General features: G+C 49.5%; 1 protein-coding gene across 1 annotated transcript in view; it reads left to right on the top strand.

Annotated features, from left to right (window-relative positions):
• Positions 1-19,695, top strand: part of KDM2B (lysine demethylase 2B) — a 327,868-nt gene that overhangs the window by 191,270 nt on the left and 116,903 nt on the right. Inside the window, exon 12 of the mRNA XM_069755447.1 lies at positions 13,956-14,042. Within this exon, the coding sequence (XP_069611548.1) occupies positions 13,956-14,042 (87 nt within the window). The remainder of the gene's footprint in view (positions 1-13,955; positions 14,043-19,695) is intronic.

Raw genomic sequence — 19,695 nt, 5'->3', positions numbered from 1 at the left:
GGCATATATAAACCATCAAGGGGGTACCCGCAGCAGGGCGGCGATGCAGGAAGTCTCCCACATTCTTCGTTGGGCCGAGGCCAACCACTCTACCATTTCCGCGGTGCACATTCCGGGCGTCGAAAACTGGGCGGCGGACTTTCTGAGCCGTCAGGGCCTTGCCTCGGGGAAGTGGGAACTCCATCCAGAGGTTTTTCGGCAAATCTGCCTTCGCTGGGGGACCCCGGACGTGGATCTGATGTCGTCCAGATAGAACGCCAAGGTTCACAATTTCATTGCATGTTCTCGGGATCCCCAGGCTATTTGAGTGGACGCGCTGATATCCCCGTGGCATCAGTTCCAACTCCCGCACGTGTTTCCTCCGCTTCCCTTACTGCCGAAGGTGATTCGGAAAATCAAGACTGAGGGGGTTCCGGTCATTCTGGTCGCTCCGGATTGGCCACGTCGCGCTTGGTACGCGGAGCTCTTCAGCTCGTAGCCGACGTCCCCTGGCGGTTGCCAGACCGCCTAGATCGGCTTTGCCAAGGGCCGATCTGCCACCAGAGCTCAGGGGCCCTACGTTTAACGGCGTGGCTGTTGAAACCTGGATTCTAACTCAAGCTGGTTTCTCTCAGCAGGTCATTTCCACCATGCTAAGCGATCGCAAGGCGTCTTCCGCTTCCATCTATCACCGCATCTGGAAAACCTTCTTCTCGTGGTGCAGGCTCCGAGGTCGCCCTCCGCTCGTTTTCTCTATCCCATGCATTTTGGATTTCCTTAAGTCCGGCTTGGATTCCGGCTTGGCGCTGAGTTCCCTCAAGGGTCAGATCTCAGCGTTATCCGTGTTATTCCAACGTAGGATCGTTGCCAATCTTCAAGTCAAGACTTTCATTCAGGGGTTCTCCCATCTGTTACCCCTCTACAGAATGCCCTTAGAGACCTGGGATCTCAACTTGGTTCTGGGGGTCTTCAGGAACCTCCGTTTGAGCCTCTTCAGGACATTCCGCTTGCTGTCCTCTCCTGGAAGGTTGCCTTCCTTGTAGCCGTGACGTCTATCAGACGGGTCTCAGAATTGGCCGCTTTATCCTGCTGGGCTCCTTTTCTTGCCTTCCACCAGGACATGGTAGTCCTACGTCCATCTCCGGCCTTTCTCTCTAAGGTGGTCTCATCTTTTCACCTTAATGAGGACATCACTCTTCCCTCTTTTTGCCCGCAGCCAAAACGCAGGGTCGAAAAAGCCCTTCATACCCTGGATGTGGTACGGGCCCTTAGGAGGTACATTTCCAGAACGGCTCATTTCAGAAAATTGGACTCCCTTTTCGTTCTCCCTGAGGGTCACAGAAAGGGTCTGGCTGCGTCTAAAGCCACGATAGCCAGATGGATCCGATCTGCTATCCAGGAATCCTATCGGGTCAGGGGCAGACCTATCCCGGCGGGGATTAGAGCACACTCCACTCGGTCGATGGGTGCTTCCTGGGCCATCAGGCACCAGGCAACGGCGGAGCAGGTCTGCAAGGCCGCAACGTGGTCCAGCCTGCATACTTTCACAAAGCACTACAATGTCCACATTCATTCCTCTGCGGATGCGGCCCTTGGCAGACGTATTCTGCAAGCGGCCGTCGCGCATTTATAGTCAGATGGTACACGGAGTTATTTGGTTGTATTGTTCCCCTCCCAGGGACTGCTTTGGGAAGTCCCATGGTCCTCTGTCCCCCAATGTGGCGAAGGAGAAATAGGGATTTTTGTGTGTACTCACCGTAAAATCCTTTTCTCTGAGCCACTCATTGGGGGACACAGCACCCACCCTGTTAGCCTGTTCGGCTCTTTACCTTTTTTGGTTTTTTACTTTCTTTGACATGTTATACTCTAATGTTACATGATATATTATTATTATTCTCCTACTGCTTTTGCAGTGAACTGGGTCTCTGGAAGCCAGCATGAGGGTGTATACTGCAGGGGAGGAGCTAACTTTTTTTTTTGTCTCCGCTTAGTGTCAGCCTCCTAGTGACAGCAGCATAACACCCATGGTCCTGTGTCCCCAATGAGTGGCTCAGAGAAAAGAATTTTACAGTGAGTACACACAAAAATCCCTATTTTCACTCTTCTGCCCAGTTCTCCATGAACCCAAACCCTTCCTTCCTGAACCAATTTCTAAGCCACTTATTTATCGTCCTAATCTCCCGCTGTCTTTTTAGTGACGCTCTTGCCAAACAGGCATATTTAGTAGGTTGTGCCAGATCAGGACTGAGCTCCCTGGCACTTTTCCCCATACCTTCCTCTTCTGTTATTCGGGATATCCTTTTCCATGGATCTAAACACACATCGATTTTAAAAACAGGTCTGTCTGTCTGGTCCAGGATACTCTGATGTCATATTCTTAACAGATTTTACAGATGTGTGAATATCGCCTAAGTCCCCATTTCCACGATGAGTGTTTTGTGCACTTTAATGCTACATATTTTCACTGGCCATAAAAAGCCATATATTACACTTCCTACAAGTGGATGGGATTTATAGAAATCTCGTCCCAAGTGCTATTTTTTTTTTTCTCTATCGCCTCTCATTGGGGGACACAGGAACCATGGGTGTATGCTGCTGCCACTAGGAGGCTGACACTATGCACAAAAAAAGTTAGCTCCTCCTCTGCAGTGTACACCCCACCGACTGGCATTATGCACTTCAGTTTAGCTTGGTGTCCGTAGGAGGTGGACACGGGTCTTTCATTAGACCCTTATCTACCTCAATGTGCGTTGTTTTTTTTTCAGGTTTCCCGGAGGGATACAGGGTGAACAGTCACACCTGTATTCCCACAATACGGATTATGAGTACGGCGTGTACTGCCACCCCGTATCCTCATAGATCCCTCAGCAGGACCATGATCCTAGCACACAAGCGTGCTCAGAAGTCCGATCCTGGCTCCGTCCCCCACCCACACGCCCACCAGAGCCTGTTGGTTGCGGAGACGAGGACGTCCATCAGCTCCCTGGACGTCTCATTCCTCTTCAGGTTAGTATCGGCGTGGGAGGTTTGAGGTATTTCCCCATCCCATCCCAGATATTTCAAGGGGGGTCTTGCTAGGGGTTCCCAGAATACCTGGTCGTCGCTTGCACCCAGATTGCAGCAGCACGGCCTGGGATTGCAGGACAAGGCGGTCCTCAATTGCGCAGTGGCCTTGGCAGGTGCGTTTTCTTCTAGCTGCGGCCCCTCTGCCTTCTATCCGGCGCAGGGCCCTTACAGGCTGCCGCGCCACTTCCGATCCCCGGCGCCTCGATTTTCGCAGCGACCGCATCACCTTCTCCTGTGAGACAGCCCTGACAGGCTGTCGTGCCACGTCTTCCTGCGGCGTACTGCTTCGGCGCCGCAGTTTCATTGGGGCCGCACTACCTTCTCCAGCGCGACAGCCCTGACTACCGCGCCGCTTCTCCCTACGGTGCACTGCTCTGGCGCCGCGGGTTTCACAGTGGCTGCTCTATCCTCTCCAGCGTGACAGCCTTGGCAGGCTGCTGCGCCGTTTTTCTAACTGTGGCGCCGCGGCTCTTTCCTCCGGCGGTCGCCAGCTTCTAATTTAGGCCCCGGCCCGGGCCTACTTCCGGTGCCGCGCTCCGCCCACTTCCGCTTTCATCGAGCGGGAGAAAGCCGCTGTCCTGCACACTCTGCCCACCAACGCCATCTTGGCTGACTTCTGCCCCTTCCTCTACGCCGCTGCTTGGCACACACATCGCGCTCCGCACTTTCCAGAGCGCACATTCCTGACCTGCGCCCTTTCAACGGTCACCATCTGCGCGGATTGCAGCAGTAGCGCTACTTCTCTCTGGAGATCCACCGCAAGCTGGACAGCTTCCTCCACCTGGTATCCGTTTTCTCTGCCGTGAGTAGCTCTGCACTGCAGACTGACACCCCCCTCTGCTCCCCTGTCCCCTAACCCTCTGGCATTTTCTTCAGGGACCTCTTCAAAATGTCTACCTCTAATGGGGGCCGCTCTAGTCCTTCTACTTCTTCCTCTTCTGCCTTAGTCAAGTACTTTGCATGTTTGTCCTGTAACTGCAAATTTCCCTCAGGTCAGTCCTCTCCGCTCTGTCAGGCCTGCAGCAACCCGATTGTTCCCACCGCCCAGGTTCCCCCGGCCGATCCACCCGAGAATGATACCCCCATCCCAGGCTGGGCTTCCTCTCTGTCGCAATCGGTGGCCGATCTAACACGGGTGTCTCAAACTCTGGTCTGCATGCTGGATCGATTACCTCTGCAGACCCCCGCAGTGGCCAGCGGGTCGCAGGAGCCTCCGTCCGAGCCCTCCATGATAAGCCGCAAAAGGTTCAGACAGAAACGACGGTCTGAGTCCTCTTCCCGCTCCATCTCACCACACGGCCCTCCTCTGCGGTCGGCGTCTTCCCGATCCTCCTTTTCTGAGTCTGGTGAGGCATTCTCTGATGCGCCCGCGGGGGATATTTCGGAGTTGGATTCTAACCAAATCGCCACCATGAGGGATATGGTCCAGAATCTCATTGGAGCTATAAACCAAACCTGTGGCATCAAGGATCCATCTACGGAACCCGCAGATCAGGCGGTTTCGTTTAGACGGGCTAAACCTCCTTCCAGGTTTTTCGCTCCTCATCCTGAGTTCGAGGAAATCATGAACAGAGAAAGAGAGAACCCGACCAGACGTTTTCAGAGGGGAAAACGCCTTGGTGTTTTATATATTTTTTCTCCAGAACTTACCGCCATTGGACGGTCTCTCCCTCAGTGGATCCCTCGATTTCCAGGCTGTCCACCAACACGGTGCTTCCACTGTCCGGCGGACCATCTCTGAAGGATTCTAACGATAGTTATAGAATCCTTTGCGAAGTGAGTATTTGAAGCTGCTACAGCTGTTTTATGCCCAGCCTTTGCTTCCACTTGGGTTTCGAAATCCATATCCAGATGGGCCAAAGAACTCCATCGAGATATCCTGGACAGGGCGCCACCCGGACAGCTGGTGGAACTTGCCAACCAGATTTCTCACGCGGGTGAATACTTGGTCTCCGCCTCTCTGGATGCCGCGTCTTGTGCGGCTCAGGCGTCCAGCAATGCTGTTGCCATCTGCGCGATCGTTTGGCTCAAGGCCTGGCAGGCGGACTTATCTTCCAAAAAGTCTCTTACCAGTCTGCCCTTTCAAGGCTCACATCTCTTTGGTTCCAAGCTGGACCAAATCATTAAGGACGCCACCGGGAGCACAAGTTCTCTTCTCCCCCATGCTAAACCTCGTCGCCCTCCTCCTAGACTGCAATTTCGGTCCTTTCGGTTTTTTCGTCGCTTCGCGGCGTCACATTCCTTTTCTCAGCAGCAGCAGAGACCACATGCACGTCAAGAGAAGAAGATGGTATCCTTTAGGCCCACTCCGTCCTGGCGTCCTCGCTACTCCCAGGGTAGATCCTTCAGGACTGGATGATCCACCTCGGCATGACTCTCTGCAAGACCGCAGCCCACTTCCCAGGCTGGGCAGCCGTCTCCTCTTCTTCAGGGACGTCTGGATCTCCTCAGTAGAGGACGCATGGGTCAGGGAAGTTGTATCCTCGGGATACAAAATAGTTTGTTTCACGACCCCGGGATCGTTTCTTAGAATCCCGACCTCCAAGAGATCCAGCTCTAGTTCTGGGTTTCTTTACAGCCATCGGTTCTCTCCTCAAAGCCGGGGTAATTGTTCCCGTCCCAGAGAAAGAACGGTTCACTGGTTTCTATTCAAACCTTTTTGTGGTACCGAAAAAAGACGGCAAGGTCCGTCCCATTCTGGACCTTAAATTACTGAACAAGAAAGTTCGTCTGAAGCACTTCAGGATGGAATCCCTTCGTAAAGTAATTGCTTCCATGGAGGCTCAGGAATTTCTGTGTTCCATAGATATTCAGGACGCCTACCTCCATGTCCCGATATTCCCCGGACATCACCGATTCCTGCGCTTTGCAGTGCTCCAGGAACATTATCAGTTTGTCGCCTTGCTGTTCGGTCTTGCAACCGCCCCAAGAGTTTTCACGAAGATCATGGCTGCGCTGATGGCCATCTTGAGGGTTAGAGGCCTGGTTCTGTTTCCATACCTCGACAACATCCTCATCAAGGCTCCATCCTTTTTGCAGGCTCCCGAAGGTCTGTCCATCGTTCTCGACACCCTAGCCCGTTTCGGGTGGCTGGTCAACTGGAAGAAGTCCTGCCTTATTCCTTCTCAGTGCATCATCTTTCTGGGCATGCTCTTTGACACTCGTCAGACCAAAGTCTTCCTTCCCGAAGACAAGAGATCCGTCCTCCGTCGGGACATAAGCTTGCTCCAGGGTCCTCTGCCTCCTTCCTTCCGATCGGCCATGAAGGTTCTGGGGAGGATGGTAGCAACATTAGAAGCGATCGTCCAATCTGACTCTTCTCGGGTCAAATGGTCTCTCAACTGGTGGCTGACGTCACCTCTCATCTCCCAGGGCAGGTCCTTCCTTCCAGTTCACTGGCAAGTGGTGACGACAGACGCCAGCCTGCTCGGCTGGGGTGCGGTTTTTCGCCACCTGACGGTTCAGGGCCGTTGGTCGGCGCAGGAGTCAACTCTGCCGATCAATGTCCTCGAGAAGCGGGCCATCTTTATGTCTTTCCTCCACTGGGAAAGGATTCTCAGGGGCCTACCAATCCGAATCCAGACAGACAACGCCACGGCCGTGGCATATGTCAACCATTAGGGGGGGACTCGGAGCTCCTTGGCCCTGGCCGAGGTATCCAAGATCCTCATCTGGGCAGAGGCAACGGTTTCGGTGATATCCGTGGTGCATATCCCTGGCGTGGACAATTGGGCCGCTGACTTCCTCTGCCGCGAGGGCCTCGCGGCAGGGGAATGGTCCTTGCATTCGGAGGTCTTCCATCAGATTTGTCTTTGATGGGGGACTCCGGACGTGGACCTCACGGCGTCTCGAATGAACAGGAAGGTTCCGCAGTTCGTCTTCAGGTCTCGCAATCCTCTTGCAGTGGGTGTCGACGCTCTGGCCATTCCTTGGTCACAGTTCGTGCTACCCTACCTGTTCCCACCCCTTCCATTACTTCCCAAACTGTTGAAAAAGATCAAAGCGGAAGGGGTCATTCTGATCGCCCCGGATTTGCCCAGGAGAGCTTGGTTCGCGGAGCTCGTCAACCTTCTCGCGGACGCTCCCTGGCGCCTTCCAGACAGGCCCGATCTGCTGTCTCGGGGTCCGATCTGCCACCCGAATTCTCGGTCGCTCAGTTTAATGGCGTGGCTGTTGAAACCGCAGTTCTAAGAGCGTCTGGCCTTTCGGACCAGGTGATTAACACCATGATCCAGGATCGGAAGCCTTCGTCTTCCAGGATCTACTATCGTACCTGGAAGGCTTTCTTCCGTTGGTGCGAGTCCAACCGCGTTTCATCTATGTCCTTTTCCCTGCCTTCCATCTTGGCCTTCCTTCAGGCAGGACTGGATTCGGGCCTGGCTCTTAGTTCCCTGAAGGGCCAGGTCTCTGTGCTTTCCATCATTTTTCAGAAGACTTTAGCTTCTCAGCCACAGGTTAAGACCTTCCTTCAAGGAGCAGCCCATGCTGTCCCTCCATATAGGGCCCCTGTGGATTCATGGGATTTAAACCTGGTACTGGACGTTCTGAGGGTTTCCCCCTTTGAGCCTCTCAGGGAGATTCCCCTGTCAGTTCTATCTTGGAAGATGGCCTTTCTTGTGGCCATCACTTCTATCCGCCGCGTTTCCGAGTTGGCGGCCCGGTCTTGCCGACCTGCGTTCTTGGTCATTCACTAGGACAAGGTGGTCCTCAGGCCTCTGCCTTCCTTCCTTCGGTGGTTTCCACCTTCCACCTCAACGAGGACATCGTTCTACCTTCCTTTTGTCCAGCTCCGACTCATCCTCTGGAGCGATCGTTGAACAAGCTGGACCTCGTCAGGGCAGTGAGGACCTACCTGGCTAGAACGTCCGCTTTCCGGAAGACGGATTCTCTTTTCGTCATTCCTGATGGCACGCGCAGAGGCCTACTGGCTTCTAAGGCGACTATTGCTCGCTGGATCAGAACGGCAATTCTGGAGGCTTACCGGGTCAAGAACAGAGTGCCCCTTCCTGGGATTAAGGCTTACTCTACCCGGGCAGTCGGCGCCTCCTGGGCGGTGCACCACAGGGCTTCTGCCCTACAGCTTTGCAATGCGGCAACCTGGTCTTCCATCCACACGTCCGCCAAATTTTACAAGGTCCATACCTACGCTTCGGCGGACGCCAGCCTAGGCAGAAGGATCTTGCAGGCAGCAGTGGCGAGTCCTCTGACCTGATGGAAGTCTGTTTTTCCCACCCCAGGGACTGCTTTGGGACGTCCCATGGTTCCTGTGTCCCCCAATGAGAGGCTATAGAGAAAACAGGATTTTTGGTTGCTTACCGTAAAATCTGTTTCTCGGAGCCTCCATTGGGGTACACAACACCCTCCCAATGTTTCTCAGTTTCTGTTGTTCTATGTTCTATGACTGTTCTCACGTTTACAGTTTGATGTTGGTTGGTTATGTTTTCAACCTTGCTGTTTTTTTGTCCTACTGCTTTTCCACTAACTGAAGTGCATAATGCCAGTCGGTGGGGTGTACACTGCAGAGGAGGAGCTAACTTTTTTTGTGCATAGTGTCAGCCTCCTAGTGGCAGCAGCATACACCCATGGTTCCTGTGTCCCCCAATGGAGGCTCCGAGAAACAGATTTTACGGTAAGCAATCAAAAATCCAGTTTTTTTTTTTGTGCTGGAAACTCACGTGTTGCTTTTTTATTTTTCTCCTTCTATCTCTTCTTCGAACTGCAACATGTCAATTTCTATTGCAGTAACCATAGACTTGAATGAGAAGCCTACAGATTTAAAAAATGCATATGCAATCACTGGCCTAATCTGAGCAATAAAAAAAAATCACAGCCCGCACTAGTTTCTTCAGTGTCTCGGATAAGACTCACATTCAAGTCTATGGGTGTGCAAAAAAAAAGTCAGATGCCATAAGGAGTCACTGAATAGCATCCATTTTTTTAAATTGCAGTTCTTTAATTTATTTAGGACATTAAATACTCTTGTAAATGTATTAATAATCGCTGATGTAAAAAAAGAGTTGCATATGGATTGCATACAGATTACAAGTGAGAAAAGAAATGAGTTTTTTGGATGAAAAGTTGATGCTTGTTTTATACGGTCTTGTGAACCTACCCTGTGAATGAGAAAACCTGTGTCACTGGCTCGTTCTGTAATATGTGGCAGATTTTACACACCAAAATCACAAGTATATCCTAACTCTGCGAAAACACCTTAAGGGTATGTGTCCACGTTTAAGGATTACATCCGGATTAGCTGCGGATTGAATGCTGCGTACAGCTGCAGCGTTCAACCCGCAGCATCCAGATGTTACAGAATAGTGGAGGGGATTTTATGAAATCACGTATCCACTATGCCTGCGAACACGCACCCGCAGCCCTGTGTTTACGGACATGCGGCGCATCTTTTTAGAACGCAGCATGTCTGTTTACCTTGCGGCGACGCTCCGTCGCCGCAAGGTGAATCACAGGGCCCTATTTATGGGGTGCGGAGATTCCAGATGTGTGCAATGAACACATCCGGAATCACCACATGTACAGAAGGGGGCGGCGCTTTGGGCGGAGCGGGTTTTCCGCTCTGTCCAAAGCGCCGTGATTACGGACCGTGGACACGCACCCCAAGTGATCTCTACCTTTGGCTTAATGGGGTAGTCCCATCTACAAATGGGAGATGGGTACACTGCTTTTAAGAACCATGCTGATCTCTTCACATGAGGTTGATATGCTGCAGATTTTTTGTCTGTGGTTTGTGGGCGAAAAACTTGCAGCGTATCACAGTAAATGGATAAGATCTTGTCACTCTATGTAAATCCAAGACCAATTATTTGCAGACTTTTTTTTTTTGGGGGGAGGGGGGGTGTATTGTGTATCTTGTGGACTTGAGCATAGGTTATCTCAACATGGTGTTTATATGCAGTTTATTTTATGCAGTTTATTTTACAGGTGGATAGTCCGTTGTCAATTAGGGCTTGATCATACGTCCGATTTTCACATACTAGTGCGATCAGTTGTTTTCACGAATAGCACTCGTATCTATGATATTCTCTGGGGCTGTGCTTTTTTTTTTTTTAACCTTCGAACTGAGTAGTTTGTGGAAAATATCAGACATACCGTATATACTCGAGTATAAGCCAACCCGAGCATAAGCCGAGACCCCTAATTTTGCCACAAAAAAACTGGGAAAACTTAATCACTCGAGTATAAGCCTAGGGTGGAAAATGCAGCAGCTTCCAGTAAATGTCAAAAATAAAAATAGATACCAATAAAAGTAAAATTAATTGAGACGTCAGTAGGTTAAGTGTTTTTGAATATCCATATTGAATCAGGAGCCCCATATAATGCTCCATACAGTTCATGATGGGCCCCATAAGATGCTCCATACAAAATACACCCCATATAATGCTGCACAAATTCTGATTATGGCCCCATTAGATGCTCCATACAGTCATTTGCCCCATATAATGCTCCATAAATGCTGATTATGGCCCCATAAGATGCTCCATACAGTCATTTGCCCCATGTAATGCTCCATAAATGGTGATTATGGCCCCATAAGATGGTCCATACACTCATTTGACCCCTGTAATGCTCCATAAATGGTGATTATGGCTCCACTAGATGGTGGCCCGATTCTAAGGCTGCTGTCACACTAGCAGTATTTGGTCAGTATGTTACATCAGTATTTGTAAGCCAAAACCAGGAGTGGAAAAGTATAATAGAAACATATGCACCGCTTCTGCATTTATCACCCACTCCTGGTTTTGGCTTGCAAATACTGATGTAAAATACTGACCAAATACTGCTAGTGTGACGGCAGCCTAACGCATCGGGTATTCTAGAATATGCATGTCCACGTAGTATTTTGCACAGCCACGTAGTATATAGCACCGGCCACGGAGTATATTGCAGAGCCCACGGAGTATATAGCACAGGCCACGGAGAATAGTGCAGAGCCCACATAGTATGTTGCCCAGCCCACGTAGTATATAACACAGGCCACGTAGTATAGTGCAGAGCCCACATAGTATATAGTACAGGCCACGGAGTATATTACAGAGCCCACGTAGTATATAGCACAGCCCGCGGAGTATATTGCCCAGCCACGTAGTATATAGCACAAGCCACAGAGTATATTGCACAGCCCACGGAGTATATAGCACAGCCCACGGAGTATATTGCACAGCCACGTAGTATATACTCACCTTCCGTCCGCAGCTGTCACCGCCGCATGTGCTGTTTCCTGCTGTCGCGCCCGTCATCACTGACCGCGGCTGCTAATTTAGTCCCCGGCTTTTAGCCGCAGTAGGCCCAACAGCCCCCATGGACCTGGCCGGCTCCGCCTTCCTCATGGTGACTCCGTCCCCTTCTGGCCGGGCCTGTACGGAGTGGGCGGGGACTTGCTCTGCATACTTCCTGGCCTCCCCTGCCCTTATGTCTACGCCCACTGGCTGGCCACGACCAATGAATATCCGTGACACAGACAGAAAGACAGACAGACAGAAAGACGGAAGTGACCCTTAGACAAAATTTTATATAGTAGATAAGATGCTCCATACAAACATTTGCCCCATATAATGCTCCATAAATGCTGATTATAGCCCCATAAGATGCTCCATACAGTAATTTGCCCCATGTAATGCTCCATAAATGCTGATTATGGCCCCATAAAATGCTCCATACAGTCATTTGCCTCATATGCTGTTGCTGCGATAAAGAAAAAAAAAAATCACATGCTCACCTCTCGTCGTTCAGGCCCCCCGGCACTTTCTATATTCACCTGCTCCGCGTTCCACTGCCGCCGCCAGCCGCCGCTACGTTCCCCGGCCACTGCACTGACTGCTCAGGCAGAGGGCAGCGCGCACTAATCGCGTCACCGCGCCCTCTGACCTGAGCGACAGTGCAGAGGATGCAGAAGACACAGCGTCGGCGGTGGAACGAGGAACAGGTGAATATAGCGCACTGCTTATTCTCACCTGCTCCTGGCGCAGTCCCTGCTTCCCCGGCTCCAGCAGCTTCTTCCTATAGTGGGCGGTCACATGGTACCGCTCATTACAGTAATGAATATGCGGCTCCACCCCTATGGGAGTGGAGTCGGGTCCATATTCATTACTGTAATGGGCGGTACCATGTGACCGCTCACTACAGAAAGAAGCTGCCGGCGTCTGGGAAGCAGGGACTGCGCCAGGAGCAGGTGAGTATGATTACACAGCTGCCGCTCCCCCTCCCCTGCCGACCCCTGGGTATGACTCGAGTATAAGCCGAGAGGGGCAATTTCAGCCTAAAAAAAGGGCTGAAATTCTCGGCTTATACTCGAGTATATATGGTACTTTACAAACGATACATATGACACTCAAACCAAAGTCTGAATAATCTGTTTTTTTCGTACATGAAAAAATCGGACGTGTGAATTAGATCTGAGAGTATCAGCATTGTGGGTGAGACTTTAAAAGAAAAAAAAAATGCATGAGTAAATAAACCCATACTGTTGGCCTTGTAATATGCATTTGTACTGTAGAATTGATAATAGGATGCTAGGAAAGATTACTCTTGAGTTTAAAGAAAAAAAATTAATAAATTTCAATGTATTGTGTTGGGTGCACACTTTTGGCTTATACTGAAAACTTGTGTGATGCTAATCGTCAAAGTTTGCATAGGGCTCTAGTGCTATCCAACCACGACAATCAACATACTGTTGCAGTAATTGGTCATATTACGAGCGTACCATGGACAAAGCGTGCGAACCAACCCATCCTCTATCTGGATTTCACATATGTAGAGTATAACTTTTTCCATTGTTGTGGCACTGTGTGCTGGTGTAAGTACACTTTTTTGGAGTTGTTTGTGTGGAATTATTCTTCAGAAAATCTGTGTTGCAATTTACCCTTCATTGTTAGGCCATGTTCACACCATCCTTTTTTTAATGCGGAACCGCCGCGATTTTCCCGCTGCGGGTCCGCAGCTGTTTTCCATGCAGGGTACATTACAATGTACCCTATGGAAAACAGGAACTGCTGTGCCCACATTGCGGAAAATCGCGAAAAAAGCCGCGCTGAATAGCCGCGGTAAAAAAGAAGTACCATGTCACTTCTTTTTGCGGAACTGCAGCGGTTCTGCACCCATAGACCTCCATTGTGAGGTCAAACCCGCAGTAAAACCCGCAGATGAAAAAATATCTGCGGGTTTTCTGCGGTTTGTGATGCAGAACCGCTGCAGTGTGGCTGCCCCCCCGTGCCCCAATCCCATCCCCCCCATGCTCCGATGCCACCCCCCCGTGCTCCGACGCCCCCCCCCCCCCCCCGTGCCCTCATCTCCCCCCCCTTATACTTACCCGGCCTCCCGGTGTCCGTCCGGCCGTCTTCTCCCTGGGCGCCACCATCTTGCAAAATGGCGGGCGCATGCGCAGTGCGCCCGCCGAATCTGCTGGCCAGCAGATTCGTTCCAAAGTGCATTTTGATCACTGAGATAGGTTATATCTCAGTGATCAAAATAAAAAAAATAGTAAATGACCCCCCCCCCCCTTTGTCACCCCCATAGGTAGGGACAATAAAAAAATAAAGAATTTTTTTTTTTTTCCACTAAGGTTAGAATAGGGTTAGGGGTAGGGGTAGGGTATTTTCAGCCATTTTAACCCTAAAAAACTTCCTAGAAAACACACAGACTCTGCATAGAAAACTGCATAAAAAAAGCACCAAAAAAGCACCAAAAAAAGGACCTGCGTTTTCTGCCAAGAGCTGCGGTTTTTAGTGCAGAAAAAACAGCAGGGAAATCAGGAACGTGTGAACATGGCCTTATTATTCAGAGGCAAATTTTGTAGTCCTTGTCTGTAGTACACATTTTATTCTGTGGTGTTAGGCATCATACTAATAGTTATTATGCATTTTGATGCTGAGGGTTAACAGTTATTTCTGTTGCAGACAGTGCTGAAAGACCATGCAGATGATGACCAAAATCTAGCCATTTCTGGGGTACCTGTGGTATCCTGGCCTAAGAAGGCAGTTAAGGTAAGGGCTAAAAATATTGTTTGCATCACTGCTCCCCTTTTAAAGGTAATTTTCCAGGGAAACACTTTAGGGTGCTATTACACATTTCAAGTTTTATTCAACTTATTTTATGCTCTATATGACTGTAGACTTGTGAATCCTCCCATCGCAAGCACTGCACACTGTGAGGAATCTCTGATGCCGGCGGTCATGTAATGGCAAGTATTTGATATGCATAATCTCGGCCACATTCCAACTAGACTGTTTCTGGCCTCGCTCATATTGAGCGAGGCTGCGCCCGTCTAGTTGGAATATGGTTGGTAGTATGCATATCAAATACTTGCCATCACATGACTGCCGGCCCTGTACTATCATCACAGTACGCAGTGCATGCTATGTGAGGACTCACAAGTCTGCAGTCACATAGAGATTAAGAACGGACAACCCCTTTGAGTACAGACTGACTGTGCAGCAAGCAGGACATTGGTAACACATTCAAAGCTCCGACTTCCCGTGTGAGTCAATGTCACGTAATTGTGGGAATATCCAAAGAAAGAATGGAAGCAAATGCGACCTAATAAAGATGCATAAAAATACATTTTATTGAGAATTTTTTTTTTTTTTTACCGTAAAAGCATAATTAAAAGGATAATTTTATGGGGAGAAAGTGACAATGAGTACCCCACCACACAGAGAGTAGGGTTACCCGCAGAGAAGCTAACATGAAACATGCGTTGAGGTAACCTTCATCCCACCTTCAGGTTGTATAAGTGAATGCACAGACATGAGTACAATGCAAACTATGATGTTATCTTTTGGGAATCTGGGAACTTTATTATCCTTCTGACTGGCCAGATAACTGCTTACATGCATTTTTCATTGATAATTTTTTGTGACTTCACTCTATGCCGTACTTGCTTTCTACTTGATCTCTGCAGGTGTCTTTTTATAATAAGGTTTTCTCTTATTATTTTCTTTGATTTATTATATACCCATGATCGTATGTAACTACAGTAATCTTTTTTTGGACTGTCAGTATAAATTTCTTTGTTAATCACAACTCTTGATCCCATTGTATCTGCACTTATCGTCTTATATTCAACAAAGGACTTTCATAAACTGTTATACCTTACTAGATGGTGGCCCGATTCTAACGCATCAGGTATTCTAGAATATGCATGTCCATGTAGTATATTGCCCAGCCACGTAGTATATTGCACAGCCCACGCAGTATATTGCCCAGCCACGTAGTATATTGCCCAGCCACGTAGTATATTGCCCAGGCACGTAGTATATTGCCCAGTCACGTAGTATATTGCCCAGCCACGTAGTATATTGCCCAGCAACGTAGTAGTATATAATACAGCCCACGTAATATATTGCACAGCCCACGCAGTATATAGCAATGTGGGCTCCATAACCCTGTTAAAAAAAAAGAATTAAAGTAAAAAAGTTATATACTCACCCTCCATTGGCCCCCGGATCGAAGCGGTTACTGACGCTCCTCGCGCGCTCCGGTCTGAAGAGTGCATTGTGGTCTCGCGAGATGATGACGTAGCGGTCTCGCGAGACAGCACGTCATCATCTCGCGAGACCGCAATTCATGGAGCGGTCACCGGGGCGTCGCGAGGAGCGGGAAAGGCCTGTTCATGATCCGATGGACAGTGAGTATATAACTATTTTTTATTTTTTGTATTATTTTTAACATTAGATCTTTTTACTATTGATGCAGTATAGGCAGCATGAATAGTAAAAAGTTGGTCACACAGGGTTAATAGCAGCGTTAACCGAGTGCGTTACACCGCGGTCAACACTGCCATTAACCTTGTATGAGGGCTGACTGGAGGGGAGTACGGAGCGGGCACTGACTGCGGGGAGGAAGGAGCGGCCATTTTTCCGCCGGACTGTGCCCGTGGCTGTTTTGCCACGACCAATCAGCGACTTGGATTTCCATAACAGACAGAGGCCGCGACCAATGAATATCTGTGACAGACAGACAGAAAGACAGACAGACGGAAGTGACCCTTAGACAATTATATAGTAGATTATGCTAGTTGATGATTTGTTTAATGGTGGTTACATGCAGTTGTGAATTCCTTTATGCAACTTTTTGCCCCCTATATGTGTAGTGTGGTAGTTATTGGTACTTTCTCCCCATAAAATTATAATTTTAATGATGTTTTTATGATTAAAAAGACCCCACCAAAATGTATTTTATTAGTGATGAATAAATGTGCTTGGATAAGGTATCATCACAGCATGCTCTACAAGGCAATTCCTGCATGTGTTGCGGTTGTCAAACAACCGCGAGACATGCAGGTGCGGAGTCTTGAAAATATTATTTGAGGACACCCTAGACACTGTTGGCACACGAGCATGCTCGGATAGCACATTATCTGAGCACGTTCGCACATCACTAATTTTTATGCATCTTTATTAGGTCACACTAGTTTCCATTATTTCTTTCGGTATGCTATTTATCTGGAAGTGCGTATATTGTAGGATCGGTTGTTTTTGGGTACACATAATTGTGGCAATGTGCCAATTTTTAGCATATTCCAGTCCAACATATTTCTATATAATAATTTGTTTAGCGACCCAATTAAATATGCAAAACAAGAGTCTATGCTGCTATAAAAATATTACATTTTATGTAACCCCTTTGTGACATTGGCCGTAATATTCCGTCCACGTGACGTGTGCCTATTTGATGAAGGACGTAATATTACGTCATCACGATCGCCTGCGCACACGGGGGTGTGTGGGAGATTGCCGCTGGGTGTTGGCTGATTCTGACAGCTGACACCCAGCACTAGGTGCCAGGAGCTCCCGGCACTTTAACCCCCGAAGTGCTGCGATTGAACAGGATCGCAACATTCTGGAAGCTGACAGAGGGCTGACAGCCCCTCTGCCTTCGGATTGGAGACCCTGCGGCGTGATTCGGGGTCTCGATCGTTGCCATGGTGACCCGATGTCATCTTGACGACATCCGGGTCACCAGAGCTAGGAAACTTGCTGATCATGCACTGCGCATGATCAGCAAATCTGTCTGTCAGTGCAGTACTGACCGTTTCTATAGCATTCAGATGCTTCTCCATCTCCATGCTATGGAAGTGATCAGCCTGCACAAAATGATAGTCCCATAATGAGACTAAGTAAAAAAGTACAAAAAAAAGTTTTAAATAATTGAATGAATGACAAAAAAAATGTTATCTGTCTCAATATATACCATATTTTTTGCTTTATAAGACGCACCCCCAAATTTGGTGGGAAAAAAAATAGAAAAAAATTATTTTCTCCATCGTCTCATTGGGGGACACAGGACTGTGGGTGTATGCTACTGCCGCCAGGAGGCTGACACTAAGTAGGTATAAAAAAAAAAAAAGTTAGCTCCTCCTCCATAGTATACACCTTGCCACTGGCCCTGACAGCTCCAGTTTATGCTTAGCGTCCGTAGGAGGCACATCTCTGGGTTTTCCCAGATGCTTTTTTTTTTTATTTTCTCTTTCTCTGAAGATAAGACAGGGGCGACGGACCCTTTTGAAGGGGTCCGATCTCCCCAAACCAACAACGGGCGAGCACGTGGAGTGTCGCCTCCACGTATCCTCTCCCGCGACGTGGGATTTTTTTGCCGGACTAAGAACCTGACCACCCTGAGGTAACGGAACCCTAGGTTGTACAGGCATTCATTCCTTGTCCGTGCGCCCTCCACTTCATCACCAATGCACGGCTACGGTGTTTAAAGGAGGCAGACGGTCCCTCTCCTCGCCTTCTGAAGGGTGTAAGGAGTTAGGGTGCCTGCACCGTCTTTTTTATATACCGTATATACTCGAGTATAAGCCGACCCGAGTATAAGCCGACCCCCCTAATTTTGCCACAAAAAACTGGGAAAACTTATTGACTCGAGTATAAGCCTAGGGTGGAAATGCAGCATTTACCGGTGAATTTCAAAAATAAAAATAGATCATTATTTCCCCATAGCTGTGCCATATAGTGCTCTGCACCGTTCATATTTCCCCATAGGTGTGAACCATATAGTGCTCTGCACCGTTCATTGTGCCCCCTAGCTGTGCCATATACGGTGCTCTGCACCGTTCATTGTGCCCCATAGATGTGCCATATACGGTGCTCTGCACCGTTCACTGTGCCCCATAGCTGTGCTGTGCCATATACGGTGCTCTGCACCGTTCACTGTGCCCCATTGCTGTGCCATATACGGTGCTCTGCACCGTTCACTGTGCCCCATAGCTGTGCTGTGCCATATACGGTGCTCTGCACCGTTCACTGTGCCCCATAGCTGTGCTGTGCCATATACGGTGCTCTGCACCGTTCACTGTGCCCCATAGCTGTGCTGTGCCATATACGGTGCTCTGCACCGTTCACTGTGCCCCATAGATGTTCCACATAAATTTGTGCCGCCGCTGCCGCAATAAAGAAAAAAAAACACATACTCACCTCCCTTGATTGCAGCTCCCAGCGTCTCGTTCCGGCGCCTCCATCTTCCCGGCGTCTCTGCTCTGACTGATCAGGCAGAGGGCGCCGCGCACACTATATGCGTCATCGCGCCCTCTGCCTGAACAGTCAGAGCGCAGAGACGCCGGGAAGATGGAGGCGCCGGCCGGGAAGATGGATCGGCGCCCGGCGGCTGGAACGAGGACAGGTGAATATGCTATACTCACCTAGTCCTGGCGATCCTCGCGCTGTCCCCTCCTGTCTTCGGTGCCGCAGCTTCTTTCTCTATCAGCGGTCACCGGCACCGCTGATTAGAGAAATGAATAAGCGGCTCCGCCCCTATGGGAGGTGGAGCCGCTTATTCATTTCTGTAATGAGCGGTCCCACGTGACCGCTGAAGAGAGGAAGAAACTGCAGCGCCGAAGCCCGTGGGACGGCAGGGACAGCGCGAGGATCGCTGGGACTAGGTAAGTATACCTCAGCGCCCTCTCCCCCTCACCCGCCGACCTCACCGCTACCGTGACTCGAGTATAAGCCGAGGGGGGCACTTTCAGCCCAAAAATTTGGGCTGAAAATCTCGGCTTATACTCGAGTATATACGGTATGTATATATATTTATATGTGGATTTTTTTGGTCTAACCTCATCCGCTGTCAGAGGGCTGCACAGGGGGCTCTTGCTTCATCGCGCGTTCTGCTGGTACTGCACAGGTGGCGACTATTATCCGGCGCTGTGCTGGTTTCCAGCGTTATTCCCCACAAGCAAACTTCAGCAGGGGCATGGGCGGAAGTCCCGCCCCTTTTTTCGGCGGTTTCCTGTTCTCTAGGCAGCCAGAGGCATTATGGATCTTATAGTCTGAGCATGGGCGGACGTCCCGCCCCTTTTTCGGCGGCTTCCGGTTTTCTGTACGGCCTGTGGCATTATGAGTCTTGTAGTCTGGGGGAAGTCCCGCCTCCATCGGCGGCGGTTTACTTCCGGTTTCGAGCACCCAGCTTTCCCGAGAGAGCAGGGGAAGGAGTGAAATCTAGTTCCCTGCTTCGGCCTAAACCGGGTCATATAGTAACATAGTTAGTAAGGCCGAAAAAAGACATTTGTCCATCCAGTTCAGCCTATATTCCATCATAATAAATCCCCAGATCTACGTCCTTCTACAGAACCTAATAATTGTATGATACAATATTGTTCTGCTCCAGGAAGACATCCAGGCCTCTCTTGAACCCCTC

This window comes from Ranitomeya imitator, chromosome 1 (assembly GCF_032444005.1).
Source record: "Ranitomeya imitator isolate aRanImi1 chromosome 1, aRanImi1.pri, whole genome shotgun sequence".
NCBI classification, from domain to species: domain Eukaryota; kingdom Metazoa; phylum Chordata; class Amphibia; order Anura; family Dendrobatidae; genus Ranitomeya; species Ranitomeya imitator.
Note: the sequence above shows the minus strand (reverse complement) of the source record. Positions and strands in the feature narration are given on the sequence as shown.